The sequence below is a fragment of the Hemicordylus capensis genome, chromosome 6, assembly GCF_027244095.1.
Source record: "Hemicordylus capensis ecotype Gifberg chromosome 6, rHemCap1.1.pri, whole genome shotgun sequence".
NCBI classification, from domain to species: Eukaryota; Metazoa; Chordata; class Lepidosauria; order Squamata; family Cordylidae; genus Hemicordylus; species Hemicordylus capensis.
The window spans coordinates 131,489,076-131,506,703 of NC_069662.1; the positions used below are offsets into that span (position 1 = coordinate 131,489,076).

General features: G+C 43.0%; 1 protein-coding gene and 1 long non-coding RNA gene across 2 annotated transcripts in view; one reads left to right on the forward strand and one right to left on the reverse strand.

Moving 5' to 3' along the window:
* LOC128331959 (probable acyl-CoA dehydrogenase 6) overlaps positions 1-17,628 on the reverse strand; it is a 72,432-nt gene that overhangs the window by 16,906 nt on the left and 37,898 nt on the right. Inside the window, exons 3-5 of the mRNA XM_053266074.1 lie at positions 16,450-16,579; positions 8,267-8,373; positions 6,195-6,362 (exon numbers count right to left, since the gene is read on the reverse strand). Of these exons, the coding sequence (XP_053122049.1) occupies positions 6,195-6,362; positions 8,267-8,373; positions 16,450-16,579 (405 nt within the window). The remainder of the gene's footprint in view (positions 1-6,194; positions 6,363-8,266; positions 8,374-16,449; positions 16,580-17,628) is intronic.
* Positions 3,166-15,224, forward strand: LOC128331960 (uncharacterized). The gene is made up of 3 exons (XR_008310490.1): positions 3,166-3,318; positions 13,000-13,136; positions 14,896-15,224. It is a non-coding gene; the product is annotated as an uncharacterized LOC128331960 (long non-coding RNA).

Consider the following 17,628-nt stretch of genomic DNA (forward strand, 5'->3'; position numbering starts at 1 on the left):
ATCAGGGTCTGTCAACTAATTCTTCTGCATTCTAGGATGATTTTTAAAAAATTGAGAAAAACACACAATAGGGCAGGGAAGCATTTTCATAATTGACTTGGAGGAGGGAGTAAAGCAGTAGATGCTTATCAAATCTGCAGATGACATGAAGCTGGGAGGGATAACTAGCACTATAAGATGACAATCAAGATTCAAACTGATCTAGACAGGCTCAAACATTGAGTGAAAACCAACAAGATGAAGTTCAACAGAGACAAATATAAAATCCTGCATTTAGGTAAGAAAAATCAAATGCACACATTTATGATGACAGGGGCCAGCCTTGGCAGCAGTACATGTGAAAAGAACCTGTCTGTTTAAGAGGACCAAAAGCTGTCAGAGGACCCTCCAGCTGTTTTTGGCCAACTCTCATCATCCCTGGCTACTGGCCACTGGCCACTGTGACTGGGATGACAGAAGTTGTAGGCCAAAAACAGCTGGAGGACCACAGTTGGACACCCCTACTTTACTAGTTTCCCGCACTGAGTTGGTTGGATTAGAAGGCCTCCCAAGGTAGGGATGTGCACAAATGGATTTGTGCACTCCCTGGAGACTGTGTGTGTGTGTGTGTGTGTGTGTGTGTGTGTGTGTGTGTGTGTGTACTTTAAAGGGCAGGGAGAGTGCTCTTACCTGCCCCACCACTTTCCCCCTGCCAGTGCTGTGCCCAAAACTATTGCCGTGGGGCTGAAGCGTACCTCCCTGCAGCCCCAGTGTGCATCTTACCAGAAGTGGTCGATGCACATACATACTGTGCGCATGCTTGCTGGTCACTTCCGGTAGGATGCACACAAGGGCTGCAGGAAGCTACGCTGCAGCCCCGTGGCACCTGTTTTTGGAACAGCACTGGTGGGGGGAAATCAGTGGAGCAGGTAAGAGCACCCTCCCTGCCCCTTAAACCCCCCCCCCCCCCACAACTGGCTTGAACGCCAGACTTCCAAACCGATTCGGCACTCCACAAAAGGAGAGCCGAACCGATTTGTGCACATCCCTACTCCAAGATCCCTTCCAATTCTGGGGGGGGGGGGACACACACACACACACACATTTTCTCTGCTCGGGGGAGACAGCAAAACAGTGTGGCTAAATCAGCCTAAAATTCCTTCTCTTTATGTTGTCTAATGTAGACAAGGGTTAGGAACATAGGAAGCTGCCACACACTGAGTCAGACCACTGGTCCATCTAGCTCAGTATTGTCTACACAGACTGGCAACGGTTTCTCCAAGGTTGCAAGCGGGACTCTCTCTCAGCCCTATCTTGGAGATACCAGGGAGGGAACATGGAACCTAGATGCTCTTCCCAGAGCAGCTCCATCCCCTAAGGGGAATATCTTATAGTGCTCACATATAGTCTCCCATTCATATGCAACCAGGGTGGACCCTGCTTAGTTAAGGGGACAAGTCATGCTTGCTACCACAAGACCAGCTCTCCTCATTGCTGTCTCATATATAAACCACCTCAGAATCTTGAGTGTGCAATTGAATCCAACAGTAGAATTGTTACTCTGGTGAGTGGAGAAAGAGCATGGCTGAAAAGAAGATCCTCCAAATGCTCATACGTATAAATAATGTAGAGAACATTTCTTCATTTTGTAGAGCCTACTCCAACTTGTTTCTCTGTTAGACAGCAATGATTAGAAGTCCTCCTGGATGAATTCAGCTCTTGGATTAGCAAAATTAGGCACAAGACTTCAAAGGATCATAGGGTCAGAAAAGTAAGATTTTTCCTAGAGGAATAATGCAAGGAAAATATAATTCAAGATTACTGGCAATTTTTGAAGAAGTTGGTAAAATCCTATGTCCTGCTTATACATAACTTAAGTCCTGATGAACTCAATAGGTTTTGTGCAAATAATTGCTAACAGAGTGACGTAGCCAGGGTATGCTATTCCAATGCAAAAGAGAGGAAGAATAAAAAAAGAGTGATGATGCACAAGATGTTTGTTGGCTTCTTTCCCAAGGTTAAAAAAAAACCTGATGAATGCGACAATTGCCTATAATAAATCTATTAAAATTAAAAGTATATATTTCAGAAATGGCAGGCGGTGTAGCATTTGAGTACGGATGGGGAGACACTCCAATCAAGGAATTGCAAGGAATGCACTATCTGAGAAAGAGTCGCATCTTATCAGGGACAAAATATAGGCTTGGTTCATATGCAACACTACATCACGATTAAACACTACTCATGTGCATTTAGAAATTAGATGCTTCCATTCATGGTTTGAAACAAATCACGGATGCCCATCTTAACAGAATATGGGAAACTGTGGTTTGTACAACTATTCTCACAAGCAATGGAAACCGGACTAGGAAGCCCAGTCTGGTTTTCGCTGTACATGAGAACTGCTGGGAGCCATGTGGCTCCCGGCAGTGGCCCCTTTTAAGAAGCCCGCCATTTAACCCAGGTTTTGGGCACAAGCACGCCCAAAGATCGGGCTAAGTGATTGTGTGTCTGTCATGGCTGCTTGTAGCCACAGTGGACACAGTCGGGGGGGGGGGGCTCCTAGTAATGCACCGCGCTGCTGCTCATCTTGGTGGGTGATCCACCCACCCAGGGAAGGGTAAGAGATTGTCTGTCGGGAAGGGTTGGAGAAACCCACAATCCCTGCAGACCTCCTTTTGGTGTGAAGCGCCTCACTTCACAAATCAGAATATCAAACCAGGATTTGAATATCAGAATATCAAAACCAGAATATCAAACCAGGATTTGACCTGGACAAATTGGAAAACTGCAGTTTGTAACAAATAATGAATAGAAGCATAGGAAGATGGGGGAATCCTGAAGCCCAGAACATGCCATAGCACCTTCTTGCAATGCTAAACTATGCTTTAATGTTACATCTGACCCAGGTCACTGTGTATCCAGTCCTGGAAAGCATATCTGTGCACATTAAATGGGCAACCCTGTTCATTTATTCCATTAAAAACTCTCTGTGTAGGAAAACTTTAAGAGAGTATGGAATCCCTTTCAATGAGATTCTTTAAATGGATGTCTGTCAGGAGTATCTGTGGACATGTGTGATGATTAGGCATTTAAAGGGAGGATGCTCTGCACTTCTCTGCAGGTGTGCTCAGAACTTTGATGAGCAGCTGTCAGTCTTTTTAAAAAACAAAACATTGAGGCAGTTGGAGGAAGCAGTTGGAGCTATGGTCTAGTGAGGGTTGGTCCCAGAAGGGAAGGCTCAGATACTCTACTACTACTACTAAATACATACATACATACTGCCAGATGTGGGAGGGCTGGCTATATATAAAAGGTGCCTGCCGTGGACCTTAAAAGGTAAAGTTGTGATGTGAAGTATGTTGAAGGAAAAAAATAAGTAAGCCTTTCAGAAAGATTTTGTTAAGGAAAAGAACTGGTTAAATGGTTGTCAAAATACCTGAGAGGTGTGTAGAGTTTAGTTAACCTAGTAACTGATGCAAGTTAAGAACCCTAGTGACAGTAGTGACAATCAAACCTTTTATAATCTAACACAAAGGGGGAAAAATAAAGTTCCTTCTTATTTTATTTGTGAAAATCTGGTTTGAGTGATTCTGTTCTCCTCCCGTTTTGTGAAGCCACACTGACCAGCATAAAAAGACAAACGGAAAATGGAGGCTTGAAATGATTTTATGGTGGCAGCGGTTACAACATTTTCAAAGAAAAAATTATAGTGACATTAAGGGGGTGGGAATAAAATAACAAATAAACCTATCATTCCCAGTCCCCTCTTAGGACAATGTGTGGCAAACATGTTCTAGGAACCACTAGGATTGGTCTAAGCAAAGCTGTCAAGGCAGCAGAAGATTCACAGGCTGTATTTGGTTTACCCAGATTCTCCCCTAGACCAAACAACTTCAGAAAATAACATAAGAACAGCCTTTCTGGATCAGGTCAAAGGTCTATCTAGTCCAGCATCCTGTTTTACTCACTGATTTATACGCTTGCTAAGTGATGACCATCTTGCAAGCCCATTTTTCCAAGAAAAAAAGGAGAACATGTTTTTCCTGGAGAAAAACCCTTGTAGGCCAGGTACAGCCTTCAGACCATATGCTTCCTACCATGGCCTAGGTGATTTCCATAATCTCTTCCAATTCCATGAATATGTTGGGACTTTATGTTCTTTTATCTGACCCTGAGTTTAACTGTATTTTGGAAAGACAAACTCTTGTCACAGTTGTTTTTCACTATATTTCCAGGTCTCCTGTGAAGATAAAACCATCATTTCATGCATTTTGCAAGATCTAGTAGTATATTTTTTGAAAGAAAAAAAGAAAAAGAAGCCCAGTCACAGCTTTGGTGGATATCTTCCAAGTCTGACAACATTGATAGCACTATTGTTTAGTTTTGTTTGGATGTTTCAAAATGATGTTGTTCCGAGTATTAATATTTATCTTTGGCAGTTCCTTAACTTATCAGTGGACTGCAAACACAAAGAGAGAGAGATTTCTGATACTTAATATATTCACAGTGCCTGACATCCAGTCAATGCTGCAATGGTGCAAAGATGTTGCACTAGCTAGTTTAACATCATTTAATTTATACATAAAAGATCTAGAAGCAGGAGTAAGCAGCGAGGTGGCCAGATTTGCAGATGATACCAAACTCTTTCAGGTAGTGAAATCCAAAACAGATTGTGAGGAGCTCTAAAAGGATCTCTCCAAAATGGGTGAGTGGATGTCAAAATGGCAAATGTGCTTCAATGTTGGCAAGTGTAAAGTGACGCACATTGGGGTGAAAAACCCCAACTTCAAGTATACGCTGATGGGATCTGAGCTGTCGGTGACTGACCAGGAGAGGGATCTTGTGGTGGACAGCTCGTTGAAAGTGTCGACTCAATGCACGGCAGTGATGAAAAAGGCCAATTTCATACTAGGGATCATTAGGAAGGAGATTGAAAATGAAATGGCTAATATTATAATGCCCTTATACAAAACTATGGTGCGGCCACACCTGGAGTACTGCGTACAATTCTGGTCACATCTAAAAAAGGACATAGTAGAACTGGAAAAGGTACAGAAGAGGACAACCAAGATGATCAGGGGCCTAGAGCACCTTCCTTATGAGGCAAGGCTACAACACCTGGGGCTATTTAGTTTAGAAAAAAGACGACTGCAGGGAGACATGATAAACGTCTATAAAATCATGCACAGTGTGGAGAAAGTGGATAGAGATAAATTCTTCTCCTTCTCACATAACACTAGAACCAGGAAAAATTGATTGCCAGGAAATTTATGACCAGCAATGGAGGTACTTTTTCACACAACGCATAAATCAACTTGTGGAATTCTCCACCACAAGATGTGGTGACAGCCAACAACCTGGATGGCTTTAAGAGGGGTTTGGACAACTTCATGAAGGAGAGGTCTATCAATGGCTACCACTCTGAGGGCTATAGGCCACCTCAAGCCTCAAAGGCAGGAAGCCTCTGAATACCAGTTGCAGGGGAGTAACATCAGGAGAGAGGGCATGCCCTCAACTCCTGCCTGTAGGTTTCCAGTGGCATCTGGTGGGCCACTGTGTGAAACAGGATGCTGGACTAGATGGGCCTTGGGCCTGATCCAGCAGGGCTGTTCTTATGTAACTAAGTCAGGACCAGGTTCCAGACTAGCATTGCACCCATGCAACAGAGTGCTCTTGGACAATCTGTGGTGTGCCCCCTGCCAAGAAAGCTCTTTGTCAGTCCACATGCATTTCAGGGAATGATGCAAAGTTATCTGCTATCCTTGCTTCACAAACGGACTGAGACTGCAAGAGACTGTGCAGCTTTGAACATCCGCTCAGCTACTCAACCTTCTTGCATATGTGCATCTTTATTCATTGTACTAGTTATGTGCTAGACTGGATGTCAGTCATGGTGAAGAGAAACTAGAAGCTGTCCATAAAATATTTAGTTTCCTTTTGTCCCTGTGTTTCATTCTGCACAGTCCCAAACCCTTTTCTATTCTGCACAGGTTTCTATTCTAACCTTTCTCAGATGTAAGGGCATATTTGCTTGGTCATTTTAACAGAGAATGCCATTTTAAGGAATTTTTTTTTACTCTGAAGATACAGGACATTCCTGCCATGGGTTAGATCAGATGTTTTTCCCAGCCCTTTGATCTTAGGTACTACTGTGGTTTTTCAAAAAGGAATTATCCTTCTATAGAGCACTCATAAAGAACTAGCTTTATTACCAGGTAACTTCATGGGCAGACATATAAGAGATTTGTTTCTGTGAGGTGGCCCGTCACTCGTGTTTGCTAGCAGACACATCCAATCAGCCTGACACCCAGAAGTAATCCACATTTTGCCACCATTTATGACATAGTCGCCCCCTTTCCTTATGGCCTTTGTCTTGATACCTATTCAGAAACAAAAAGGTGGAGCAAGAAATCTGAAAATTCTGGTGACACTGAAAAATCAATCATTTAATATTGTAACACAGAGACAGAGGCTACAATCTGGTGGCTTTGGTCCATGGACAGAGCTCTGTTCACACTGTGGCTTCTCTGTTCTCTTCTATGAGCAGCATAGTGCGCCCATTGGAAATTCTCATTTCCGTTCATACAAGAAAAGAAGGGAAAGCCCCTAAGCACGTGAGGCTTTGGCTCACATGTTCAAAATTTTGTGAACACACAAACCTCAGAAGGTGCCTTATACCGAGTCAGACCGTTGGACTTTCTAGCTCACTATTGCTGACTCTGATTTGTAGTGACTCTCTATGGCTGAGGCTGAGGTTTTTCCTAACACCTTCTACCTGGTCCTTTCACTGGAGATGCAGATTGAACTTGCGATGGCATGCCCAAAACAGGAGCTCCACCCTTATCATCTCCGCCCAGCTCTTTCTTCCTGGCCAAACATATATTTGAAGCTTTCAACTACGACTCCATTAAAACACAGGGATATTGCAAACACAAGGCTGTATCTTTTTCTCTTGTTAGCTTTGCCATAGGACACAGAAGGCCAAGCTCACTGCTTTGCCACCGACTCCTAAACAGTGCAGAGAGAAGAGCCTCAGATACTTCACTAGTGCACAAATAATAAAAGTATCTGCATAAAAAACAGGACACAGTTTCATAAGCATGCTCCATTACCAGAAGGATTCAAAGCCATACGTGGATAGAGTGGGGGGGAAGTCTAAAATTTTTTTTTTTTAAGACTTCTGAACAATACTCATTGATACTTGTGAATTCAAAGGGAAATGAATCATGATGTTTTTCATTGCAGAGGTATTCACATTTGTCTTGTCGCTGGCAATGTAGTGCACTGCTACTCTTTGGTGTGAGTTGCCTTCCAGAAGCAAGCAAAACATTTGGCCCTTCTTTCTTAAGAGTACCTTAGAAAAAGGCTTTTTAATGACAGCTTACAGTGTCATTATTTGTTCCAGATTCTGCCCATTGAAGACACAGTTCACAGCTTTGCTGCACTGTGCCTAGGCAGCCTCTTCCACTGCCAGTACAAACAGTTAAGCCTTGGCAAACTCCAGGTATACCTGAGAGCTGAGGATACTATAGGGCCCAGTGACAGCTGCTGAAACTGATGCACTTGATCAGGACAGTCTTGAGAGCTTTCAGCCAAGAGCTACAAGCAGTGTTCCCTGTAACAGGGATGTTGTTGACCATAATTCACATAATCAACGGCTGCAGTGACCTTTGGCTGCAGATTATGGGAGTTGTAATCAACAACATCTGGGAATCTTTGTTATAGGGAACAGTCTCTACAAGCCTACCTATATGTTACCCACAGCTGTGTGTGGGTCTGGCTAGGATCCACTGCAATTGTTCTTTACTATCTAGGGTTGTTGTTGGGTTGCTAGGCCATTCAGTATCTCTGCTCCTAGGTGTGTCTGGAGTTTGCCTTCCTATGCCGGGTGGGGGTGAGAAGTGTTGCAGATGGGTTAGGGATCATGCTATTAATCCACCTAAAAACAAATAATATCATAATGATGGTGCTACTATGTGCTGCAAGTCCTTATTTCAAACCTTAAGTGTCTGCAGATTTATGTAGATTACTGAGCTGTGACCAAAATACACTCTAAACACGCTTACTTGTTTATTATTTCACGTATTTGTGGGCTGAACAAAAGGGTAATAGTGGGAGGGGAAATCACATATACTACTTTGAGCTCCTTGGACAAAGGGCTGAGCAAACATAATAAAGCAAGCAACAGATTATGGGTCGTATCCTAAAGTTTCCTCGGTCCACAGGAGGGAAAGCTTAGGATGCAACGCTCTGTGTGTAAATAATTATGCTTAGGATTACTTACTCGCAACATCTGAGCCTGCCCCAGGCTCGCTGACTCCTAAGCAGGCCACTACATCCCCAGCTATAGTCGGGGCAAGGAACTGTTGTTTCAGCTCATCAGACCCAAATCTGCAAAGTAAAAATTAGCAATACTACGGATGATTTTTGAAGATTCCTTCCTGTTTGGGGGTGGGGGAGAGGGGGGAGGCTTATGGCTTGTATTTGCATTTTGAAAAGATATATGCAACAAGTACATGTCATATAATCTACCTCTCTACTACTTCAAATGAGAGAAAAGCAATAGAAACAACAGAAAAACAACACTGGCAATTGGATTATGAAGAGAGTAAGACAAGTGGCAACCATTTCTAAGGCAGGAGACTCACCATCGACAAACCTACCAGATACTTGATGATGGACCTCCCCCGCCCCACTGCTTTTGCAGTCCCAGGCAGACAAAAAAAAAAGCAAACTAACAAAAAAAAATGGCCTTGATCCCTAGTGGTTGAGCCTTTATGGCTGCTGGGCTGCACTCCCATGAGTCACAAGCTGAGCAGGCCTCTTCTAAGGCGGTTTTATATTTGGCAGTTTGTTTTAGGCATAAGGGTCCCACTCCAGCCAAGAATTAGTAAGTGTCTGGGGTTTTATAGAGCCGTGAGAGGAAGCTTATATTGTTCTCAGATGGTTTCCAGAGAACAGTTCTGGGAAACCATACTGCTTATTAAGCAAATATGTTTCCTGCAGATCACACAGCATGCAAACATTTCTAGCCATACAACCTATATCATCCCATCCAGCAACAATTCAGTAGCAGTGTCAAAGTTATGCCGTTCAGAAGTATTAGAAAAGGCTGCAGCCTACAAACCACCGACTCTTCTATCTGTTTTGAGGACTGTAGCTGAAAGGCATCATCTCAAAGAAGGAAAGACAGCTGGTCTTGTGGTAGTAAACATGTCTTGTCCCATTTGCTAAGCAGGATCCTCCCTGGTTTGCATTTGAATGGGAGACTACATGTGTGAGCACTGTAAGATATTCCCCCTTAGGGGATGGGACTGCTCTGGGAAGAGCACCTGCATGCTTGTATGCAGGAGGTTTCAAGTTCTCTCCCTGGCATCTCCAAGGTGGGGCTGAGAGAGACTCCTGCCTGAAACCTTGGAGAAGCCGTTGCCAGTCTGCGTAGACAATACTGAGTTAGGTAGGCCAATGGTCTGACTTGGTAGAAGGCTGCTTCCTATGTCCCTGTGTCCTTCCAGGAGGCATGGTGAAGCAGGTGCTTCAGATGTGGGTGCCAGGGCAATTGCCAGCCCACCACCACCATCACAAGTATGGCCCTCCCTGTTGTTTGCTGCCACCACCCTTCCATGGCAGCATGCTGTTCATTTCCCCCTGCTTGTCCCACAAGGCCACGCCTCTCCTTTCCCCTCTTTCCCCCCACCAAAGTGAGCCAAGAACACCCACCACTACCAGGCTTAGTGGAATGGTCTAGGAGTGCTCGTAGGATGCTGCCTCAATAACCAGACTGAGAATGCCAAGTACCTGCCTGCAGATGGAGGTCAAAGGCATCATATTGTCCTTCACCTCCAGCAGCAAAATGTCTCAGACTGCCCCAGAAAGGAGGCTACATTAAGTTAGGATGGGTTTACACGGGTAAAAGAAGACAGTGCTGCCATTGGCCTCCTAACTTGGCAAAGAGGCACCTTTTAACATGCTGATTCTCTTTATTTAGCAGGGAGAGAGTAACTGGCCCTATCTACCCCCAGCACAGTACCTCCAGTGACTGTTGCTGGTGTCTATCTTATGTTTCTTTTTAGATTGTGAGCCCTTTGGGGACAGGGATCCATCTTATTTGTTTGTTATTTCTCTGTGTAAACCGCTCTGAGCCATTTTTGGAAGGGCGGTATAGAAATAAAATAAGATGAGATGAGATGAGAGGAGAGGAGAGGAGAGGAGATAAAATAAAGGGATGGTTGGTGAGGCAGACACTGGAGACCTGCTGTTGCTCATTTGATCAATTGTCTTGCAATTCTGTTTGATAATATCTTATGAATACAGCATAAGAACATAGGAAGCTAGCTCAGTATTGTCTACATAGCCTAGCAGTGGCTTCTCCAAGGTTGCAGGCAGGAATCTCTCTCAGCCCTATCTTGGAGATGCCAGGGAGGGAACCTGGAACCTCCTGCATGCCAGCATGTGGGTACTCTTCCCAAGGCTAAGAGGAATACAGGTGAAACTCGAAAAATTAGAATATCGTGCAAAAGGTCATTAATTTCAGTAATGCAAATTAAAAGGTGAAACTGATATATGAGATAGACACATTACATGCAAAGCGAGATAAGTCAAGCCTTAATTTGTTATAATTGTGATGATCATGGCATACAGCTCATGAGAACCCCAAATCCACAATCCAAGAAAATTAGAATACTGTGAAAAGGTTCAACAGTCTAGGCTCCAGGGGTCCCACTCCAATCAGCTAATCAATCCATAACACCTGCAAAGGGTTCCTGAGCCTTTAAATGGTCTCTCAGTCTGGTTCATTAGGAATCACAATCATGGGAAAGACTGCTGACTTGACAGTTGTGCAGAAAACCATCATTGACACCCTCCATAAGGAGGGAAAGCCTCAAAAGGTAATTGCAAAAGAAGTTGGATGTTCCCAAAGTGCTGTATCAAAGCACATTAATAGAAAGTTATGTGGAAGGGGAAAGTGTGGAAGAAAAAGGTGCACAAGCAGCAGGGATGACCGCAGCCTGGAGAGGATTGTCAGGAAAAGGCCATTCAAAAGTGTTGGGGACTTTCACAAGGAGTGGACTGAGGCTGGAGTTAGTGCATCAAGAGCCACCACACACAGACGGATCCTGGACATGGGCTTCAAATGTCGTATTCCTCTTGTCAAGCCGCTCCTGAACAACAAACAACATCAGAAGCATCTTACCTGGGCTCAAGAAAAAAAGAACTGGTCTGTTGCTCAGTGGTCCAAAGTCCTCTTTTCTGATGAGAGCAACTTTTGCATCTCATTTGGAAACCAAGGACCCAGAGTCTGGAGGAAGAATGGAGAGGCACACAATGCAAGATGCTTGAAGTCCAGTGTGAAGTTTCCACAGTCTGTGTTGATTTGGGGAGCCATGTCATCTGCTGGTGTTGGTCCGCTGTGCTTCATTAAGTCCAGGGTCAACGCAGCCGTCTATCAGGAGATTTTGGAGCACTTCATGCTTCCTTCCGCAGACGAGCTGTATGGGGATGCTGACTTCATTTTCCAGCAGGACTTGGCACCTGCCCACACTGCCAAAAGTACCAAAACCTGGTTCAATGACCATGGGATTACTGTGCTTGATTGGCCAGCAAACTCGCCTGACCTGAACCCCATAGAGAATCTATGGGGCATTGCCAAGAGAAGGATGAGAGACATGAGACCAAACAATGCAGAAGAGCTGAAGGCCGCTATTGAAGCATCCTGGTCTTCCATAACACCTCATCAGTGCCACAGGCTGATAGCATCCATGCCACGCCGCATTGAGGCAGTAATTGCTGCAAAAGGGGCCCAAACCAAGTACTGAATACATATGCATGCTTATACTTTTCAGAGGTCCGATATTGTTCTATTTACAGGCCTTGTTTTATTGGTTTCATGTAATATTCTAATTTTCTGAGATTGTGGATTTGGGGTTCTCATGAGCTGTACGCCATGATCATCACAATTATAACAAATTAAGGCTTGACTTATCTCACTTTGCATGTAATGCGTCTATCTCATATATCAGTTTCACCTTTTAATTTGCATTACTGAAATTAATGAACTTTTGCATGATATTCTAATTTTTCGAGTTTCACCTGTATCTTACAGTGCTCACATAAAGTCTCCCATTCAAATGCAAATGCAGAATGTAGAAGGAGAATGCTGAGAATGGATATTTTGGACTACAAGAGAAGGAGACCACGTTTGAATGTTCCTCCATGTAAAAAACAAAGCAAAATCGTCCACAAATAGAAATCAGCACATCAGAGAAAGAAATTCAGCCCAGCTTTTGCCTGCTGACTGTGAAAGCTTTAGGTGCAACCTTATGACATTTGAGTGCATTTTATACCAAATTTGGTGTTCACAAGTACAACAAATGTATATGAAGCAGCTCTTGGAAATGTACAGAAGTTCGAGCATGTTAAAATTTCAGATGAAAGCTGACTGAAGGCGGTCAAGAAGGATATGCATTTCCCATGACAACCAATCATGAAGCCAGTCTCATATTTATGAAATGCTTGGCTCTAGTCCAACATGTCTGCAGTCCAAACCTCTGATTTTAAAAATGCCCACTGACATCTCACCAATCCTAAGGGTGAGACAGTGCTAAGATTTATAAAGGTGGTGAAGGCCAGGAAGCACTCTCACCACATTTCATTCACAACATTCCACATACACAAACGTTAACGCTAAATCTAACATGTCATACAATCCTGTTGATTGCCTTAAACGGAGTTAAAGACTGGAGGGGACAGTCACTAAAGGAACCAAACATGATTATATTTAGTAGACTCAATCTTTTATTCCTACATATAAATGCCCAAGGAAAATGCTTTCTTAATACCTCTAAAAGAGCAATCAATTTGCTTTCCTGACAGATGGGATCCTTGCCGCATGGAATAAAAACATGCCTAATGCATGCACTTCATGCTGATTTAATGGGGCTGACGCGCCATTCCCTTAATATGGAGGGGGTGGAAAAAAAAGTTGATAGCACTCATTCTTCTTTTCACACCTCACAGGGGGGAAAGAAGCTGTGTGGAAACGTCATGCAACTGAATTAATTAAATTATAAAGGGAGGAAAATTTCTAATTAGGAGTGACACTTTATGACATATCGTTACCGAAAAAGGATTACTTCAAGTATGAACAGCTGCAGGTAGGTTCTTTATACTCTGCATTTCATTAAATCACATGAAGCTCATCACTTTTCAAGACCAGATTCTAACTGTCTGATCATATGGCCCACTTCAAAGTAGATGGCAGGTCTTCCGAGATAAGCACTCACTTGGCACACGAGTGGTGTGGCAATTTTTCCCAAAGGATATATAGCAACTGATAACTAGGACTGAAGAGGAGGAGCATCAAAAAGATTCAGCCCTGATACTTGATTAGAATTGGTAAAAGACAGGACAAAATAGTTAGCTTTGGAATTCCCCTTAAATCTAAAGAAATGCAAGGCACAAGAGCAAACACAAATGAAAGTTAGGTGCCTTAGCATTTTCCTTATACATGAGACACATATTTGTTAATTTGGGCTTCTCTCTGGACAATTATTTTCTGCCTAGATTTGCCAAAATGCTCACTCATTACAGCCATCAACTGTGTTCTTTATGGGCCGCAGTGCCATAGCTTCCAGCTACGGCACTGACTGCATTTCTCCAGAACACTAGTCTCATCTCAGTGGTCCAGGGGAGCCATAAATCAAAACCAAGCCATTCAGGGAGGATTTGCTGGAGTGCAACAATGGAGAAGGAAGCTTAACATATGAGTTAGAGGGGTTGCCAAACTCCTGGACTCTCCTTGGTAGCAACGCTCTCAAAAAGTGGTCATAGTTTTGAGCCTAGAAAGGTTTCTGGTTCAGGTCTTTAATGTATTCATTTGCATGCAAAATATGTGCAAGGCGGAAAGCTATTATTGATTATGATTATGAATATTTATATACTGCTTTTCCACACAAAAATTCTAAAAGTGGTTTACATAGAAAAAGATGGTTCCCTGTCCCAAAAGAGCTCACAATAAAAAAAGAAATACAAAGTAGATACCAGCAACAGCCACTGGAGGGATGCTATGCTGGAACTGGGTAGGGACAGTTGATCTGTTAAATATAGGAGACCCATCACTCTAAAAAGTGCCTCTTTGCCCAATTAGCAGAGAGGTATACCCAGTTTACATCACTTTCTATGAGCTTTAACTCCTTCCCTGTTGTAGCATATGGCATTCTAATATAAAACAAGCTCATTAAAGCTTCTGCCACTCTTTGGAGCAGAAGTCACAGGTTAAATGTGTTAGGATTAGCTTGTTATGCCTGGGTCCAGGGCCCGGTCTGAGGGCACATGACACAGTGGACTAAGCAGGTGTATGAAGGTCAGTGACTGGATAGGTGACTGCTTGAGAATCTTATGTATACTGGCTTGAGTTCCAGAATGGAAGAAAGGTTGTATGCAAATAATAGTACTAATAAAAAATAATAATCTCAAGACAGCATCTCAGTGTACCTTTAGCATTTCCCAGCACCGTCTGCCATTTTGTTGCCCAATCCCCAGACTCCCACTGAATCCTGGTGGAAATCCAGATTCAATCAGTTGGGGCAAAGAAGTGGGTCACAGGTCTTTTCCCATGAGGTCTCAAGTTCTTTTTCTGCCTCAACTAGTGTGAAAGCAGGATTCTATGTAGATGTTTGTGTGGCCTGTAAATTGATGTGATTAATATCCCCTGAGGCTGTCATTGCCACACTTTTGAAAAACATTGCAAATAAGAGCCAACACACTGTGAGGGAAAAGAAATCATGCTTCAGCTATTCATTGATTTGTTTTAAACCACAGGGAAGAATTAAAAATAATAATAAAAAGGAACCTGTTTTGGGGGCATTCTTTCCCGTAGTCCACTGCATAAAGCTGCCATTGTATCCCCCACAGGACAATAAATCGGCTAGACTCCTGGAGGAAGTGATTAAATGTGGAAGTATGGCACCTGTATGCTATTAATGCATGTAAGGCAAAGGAAAAATGCTGTTTGGAAAAGTTTCTTAGGTGGAAAGCCATCAGATATATGACCATTTGAATGAAGGATTGATATGCAATAAATCAAGAAAAAATCAACATTTCCACCTTGTCTAAATACACTAAAGTGAAGTATTATTAATTGAGAAGGAACAGAAGTGGCAAGAGAGGCAAAATGCCTTCATATTCATGGTTCTCAATCTCTTGCATTACAGACAACTATTTGTTTTCTTGGCAACACTGGATTTTACACATGTGAGGGCATTCACATATAAAATATATTCAAGGGGGAAAGTCAATATTTAAAGCTTTCCAAATTCATGTAACTTCCTATAAGACATAACCCTTTACTTCCTGTGAACGGCAACTCCTCCCCAATCCAACGCACACCATTCTAACGTTTGTTGCTATTCACATGTGTGGCAACAGGGTGGCAATGAAGACTGGATTGCTATCGGGACATGCCCAAATAAAGCATGACCTACCTGCTTCTTTTCTCAAGAAACAGGCATACTGGCTGACATTCTGCACTGTGGAGCACCTGCTTTATTTTCATTTTTCCATTTCTATACCACTTTTCATTAAACTAATCATAAAGCCATTTACAATATAGTTAAAACAATGAACAATTAAAATACAAATATTGAATATAAAAATAATATATCCCTCTTTAAAAACTTTTGACACTCACCAGCACTGCTGCACAATGTGAAAGGTGATGTTGCAGAGGTGGAAGTTGCACAATGATCTAACACAGCACGCAGGCACTTGCATCTTGTTTCCAATGGAAGCAGTGCTGTGAAAATGCCCACACATTGTTCTAGGTTACTGAGCAACTTCCCACCTCTACAATACCGCAGGGGCTGCCTTTTCACATTGGGTACCAGCAAGTTCCATTCACCTATATTCTCTAAAAACAGAACATAAGATCTTTGCAAGGACAACATAAGCATATTTTTCAGGTGGGGTGCTACACCCCTAGTAGTATTACTACAGTCATGTCAACACTCTTTCAGATGCTGTACTGAACACAGAAGTATTATATACATCTTGAGGGTTTGCAATCTAAAAGGCATGCCTATATGCAGTTTTTGTTGCACTTTAAAAAACCAGCGAGGCTGAAACCAGATGGCCCTTCAGAAAATAGGCTCAGAATTATTCTCCATACAGAGAAATAACTCTTGCTTGTCTAAAGTCATCAGTGACTGAGCTGAACTGAAGCAAATGATTTGCTTCCCTATATCTCTGTCAACCAAAACATATGTAATGTTTAAATGAGTTTGCAGGTTCATATCTCAAACTTCTTGTTCCTGTAATTCTACACGGAGCTAGATTTAAAGCTGTTGCTATCTTCCTGTTCCAAGGATTTTGACATTTTATTCTTCCCTGAAGATCTACACATTAAAATGGTTGTAAACCAAGAGCGTTGGGGCTTTTCTTTGTGTGTGTGTGGCGGGGGAGGGGAATTACCTTGCAAGGGCAGGAGTAGCCATGTCAGCTTGCACTCCAATCGCCATGGGAACGCCTCCACAGCGAATATTCCCCAGTTCTTCTGCCACTGCAATGCTGTAGGAAAAGTCCAAGCCCAAGCCGCCATATTCTGGACATGAGAAAATTAGTATCTTTAGAATTCTAGAATTGCGACCTGCTATTCTGAACTGCAGATTCTACACATCAGAGTTATGTGCTGGAGGAAGAATTGTGACTTTACAATCTGCCTGCATCACCATCCTATAATAATTGAAGCATGTAAAGCTCTAAGAGCAAAGGCGGCGAATATCTTCACAACTGTGTGGTTCCAAAGATAAATGTTTGGCACAATCCATCCCTTGGTCCCTTCAAGGAGGCCTTCATATGTGCAAAGAGACTCTTCTAGTATTCATATCCAGTCTGCAGAGCAGCATGTTCATGGAACTTTCCTCATATTGCACCACAGACATGTTAAGTGTATACCTGCACAAATGGCCATGATGCAGTAATGGTTGTCCCAATCCAAGGAGAACCTCTAAGGCAGGGCTGCACAACTTCAGCCCTCCAGCTGTTGTTGGCCTACAACCAGATGCACTCTTACCCATGGACTTCGGGGCCGAAGACCAGGGCCTCCACAGCCCCTGGGGTCCCCCAAATCCTCTTTAGTCTGTCCTGGGTGGGGTGGGTGCCCAGCCAAGCATGGTGATGCTTAATTTGCGGTGGGTGGGGGCTCCAAAGGTCTTTAGGTCCAGGATCCAAATTTCCCTAGGTGCACCTCTGAATACAACTGCCATCATCCACAGCCACAGTGGGGGATGATGATGGGATCTGTAGTCCAAAAACATCTGGAGGGCTGAAGTTGTGCAGCCCTGCTCTAAGGAGGTGACTCATTGCCTGTCTGTTCCACCACAGGCTGCAAAGAGAATGAAACTGGGGAAACTGTGAACATATACTTCCCAAATTGTGTGTGGGAAAGATGGAACATGTCTGTCTACGTTAAATATACTGTATACATGTCTTTCTATTTAACCATCTTATTTTAAAACCACCAGCTTCATTTTATCTCCTTCTATCCCCCCTTTATGCTAGAATGTTTGTATTGCTCTCTCTAGACAATTCACATTGAACAGAAAGCACTGGATGAGGAAAATGTATAATGCTCCACTTTAAAACAGAATA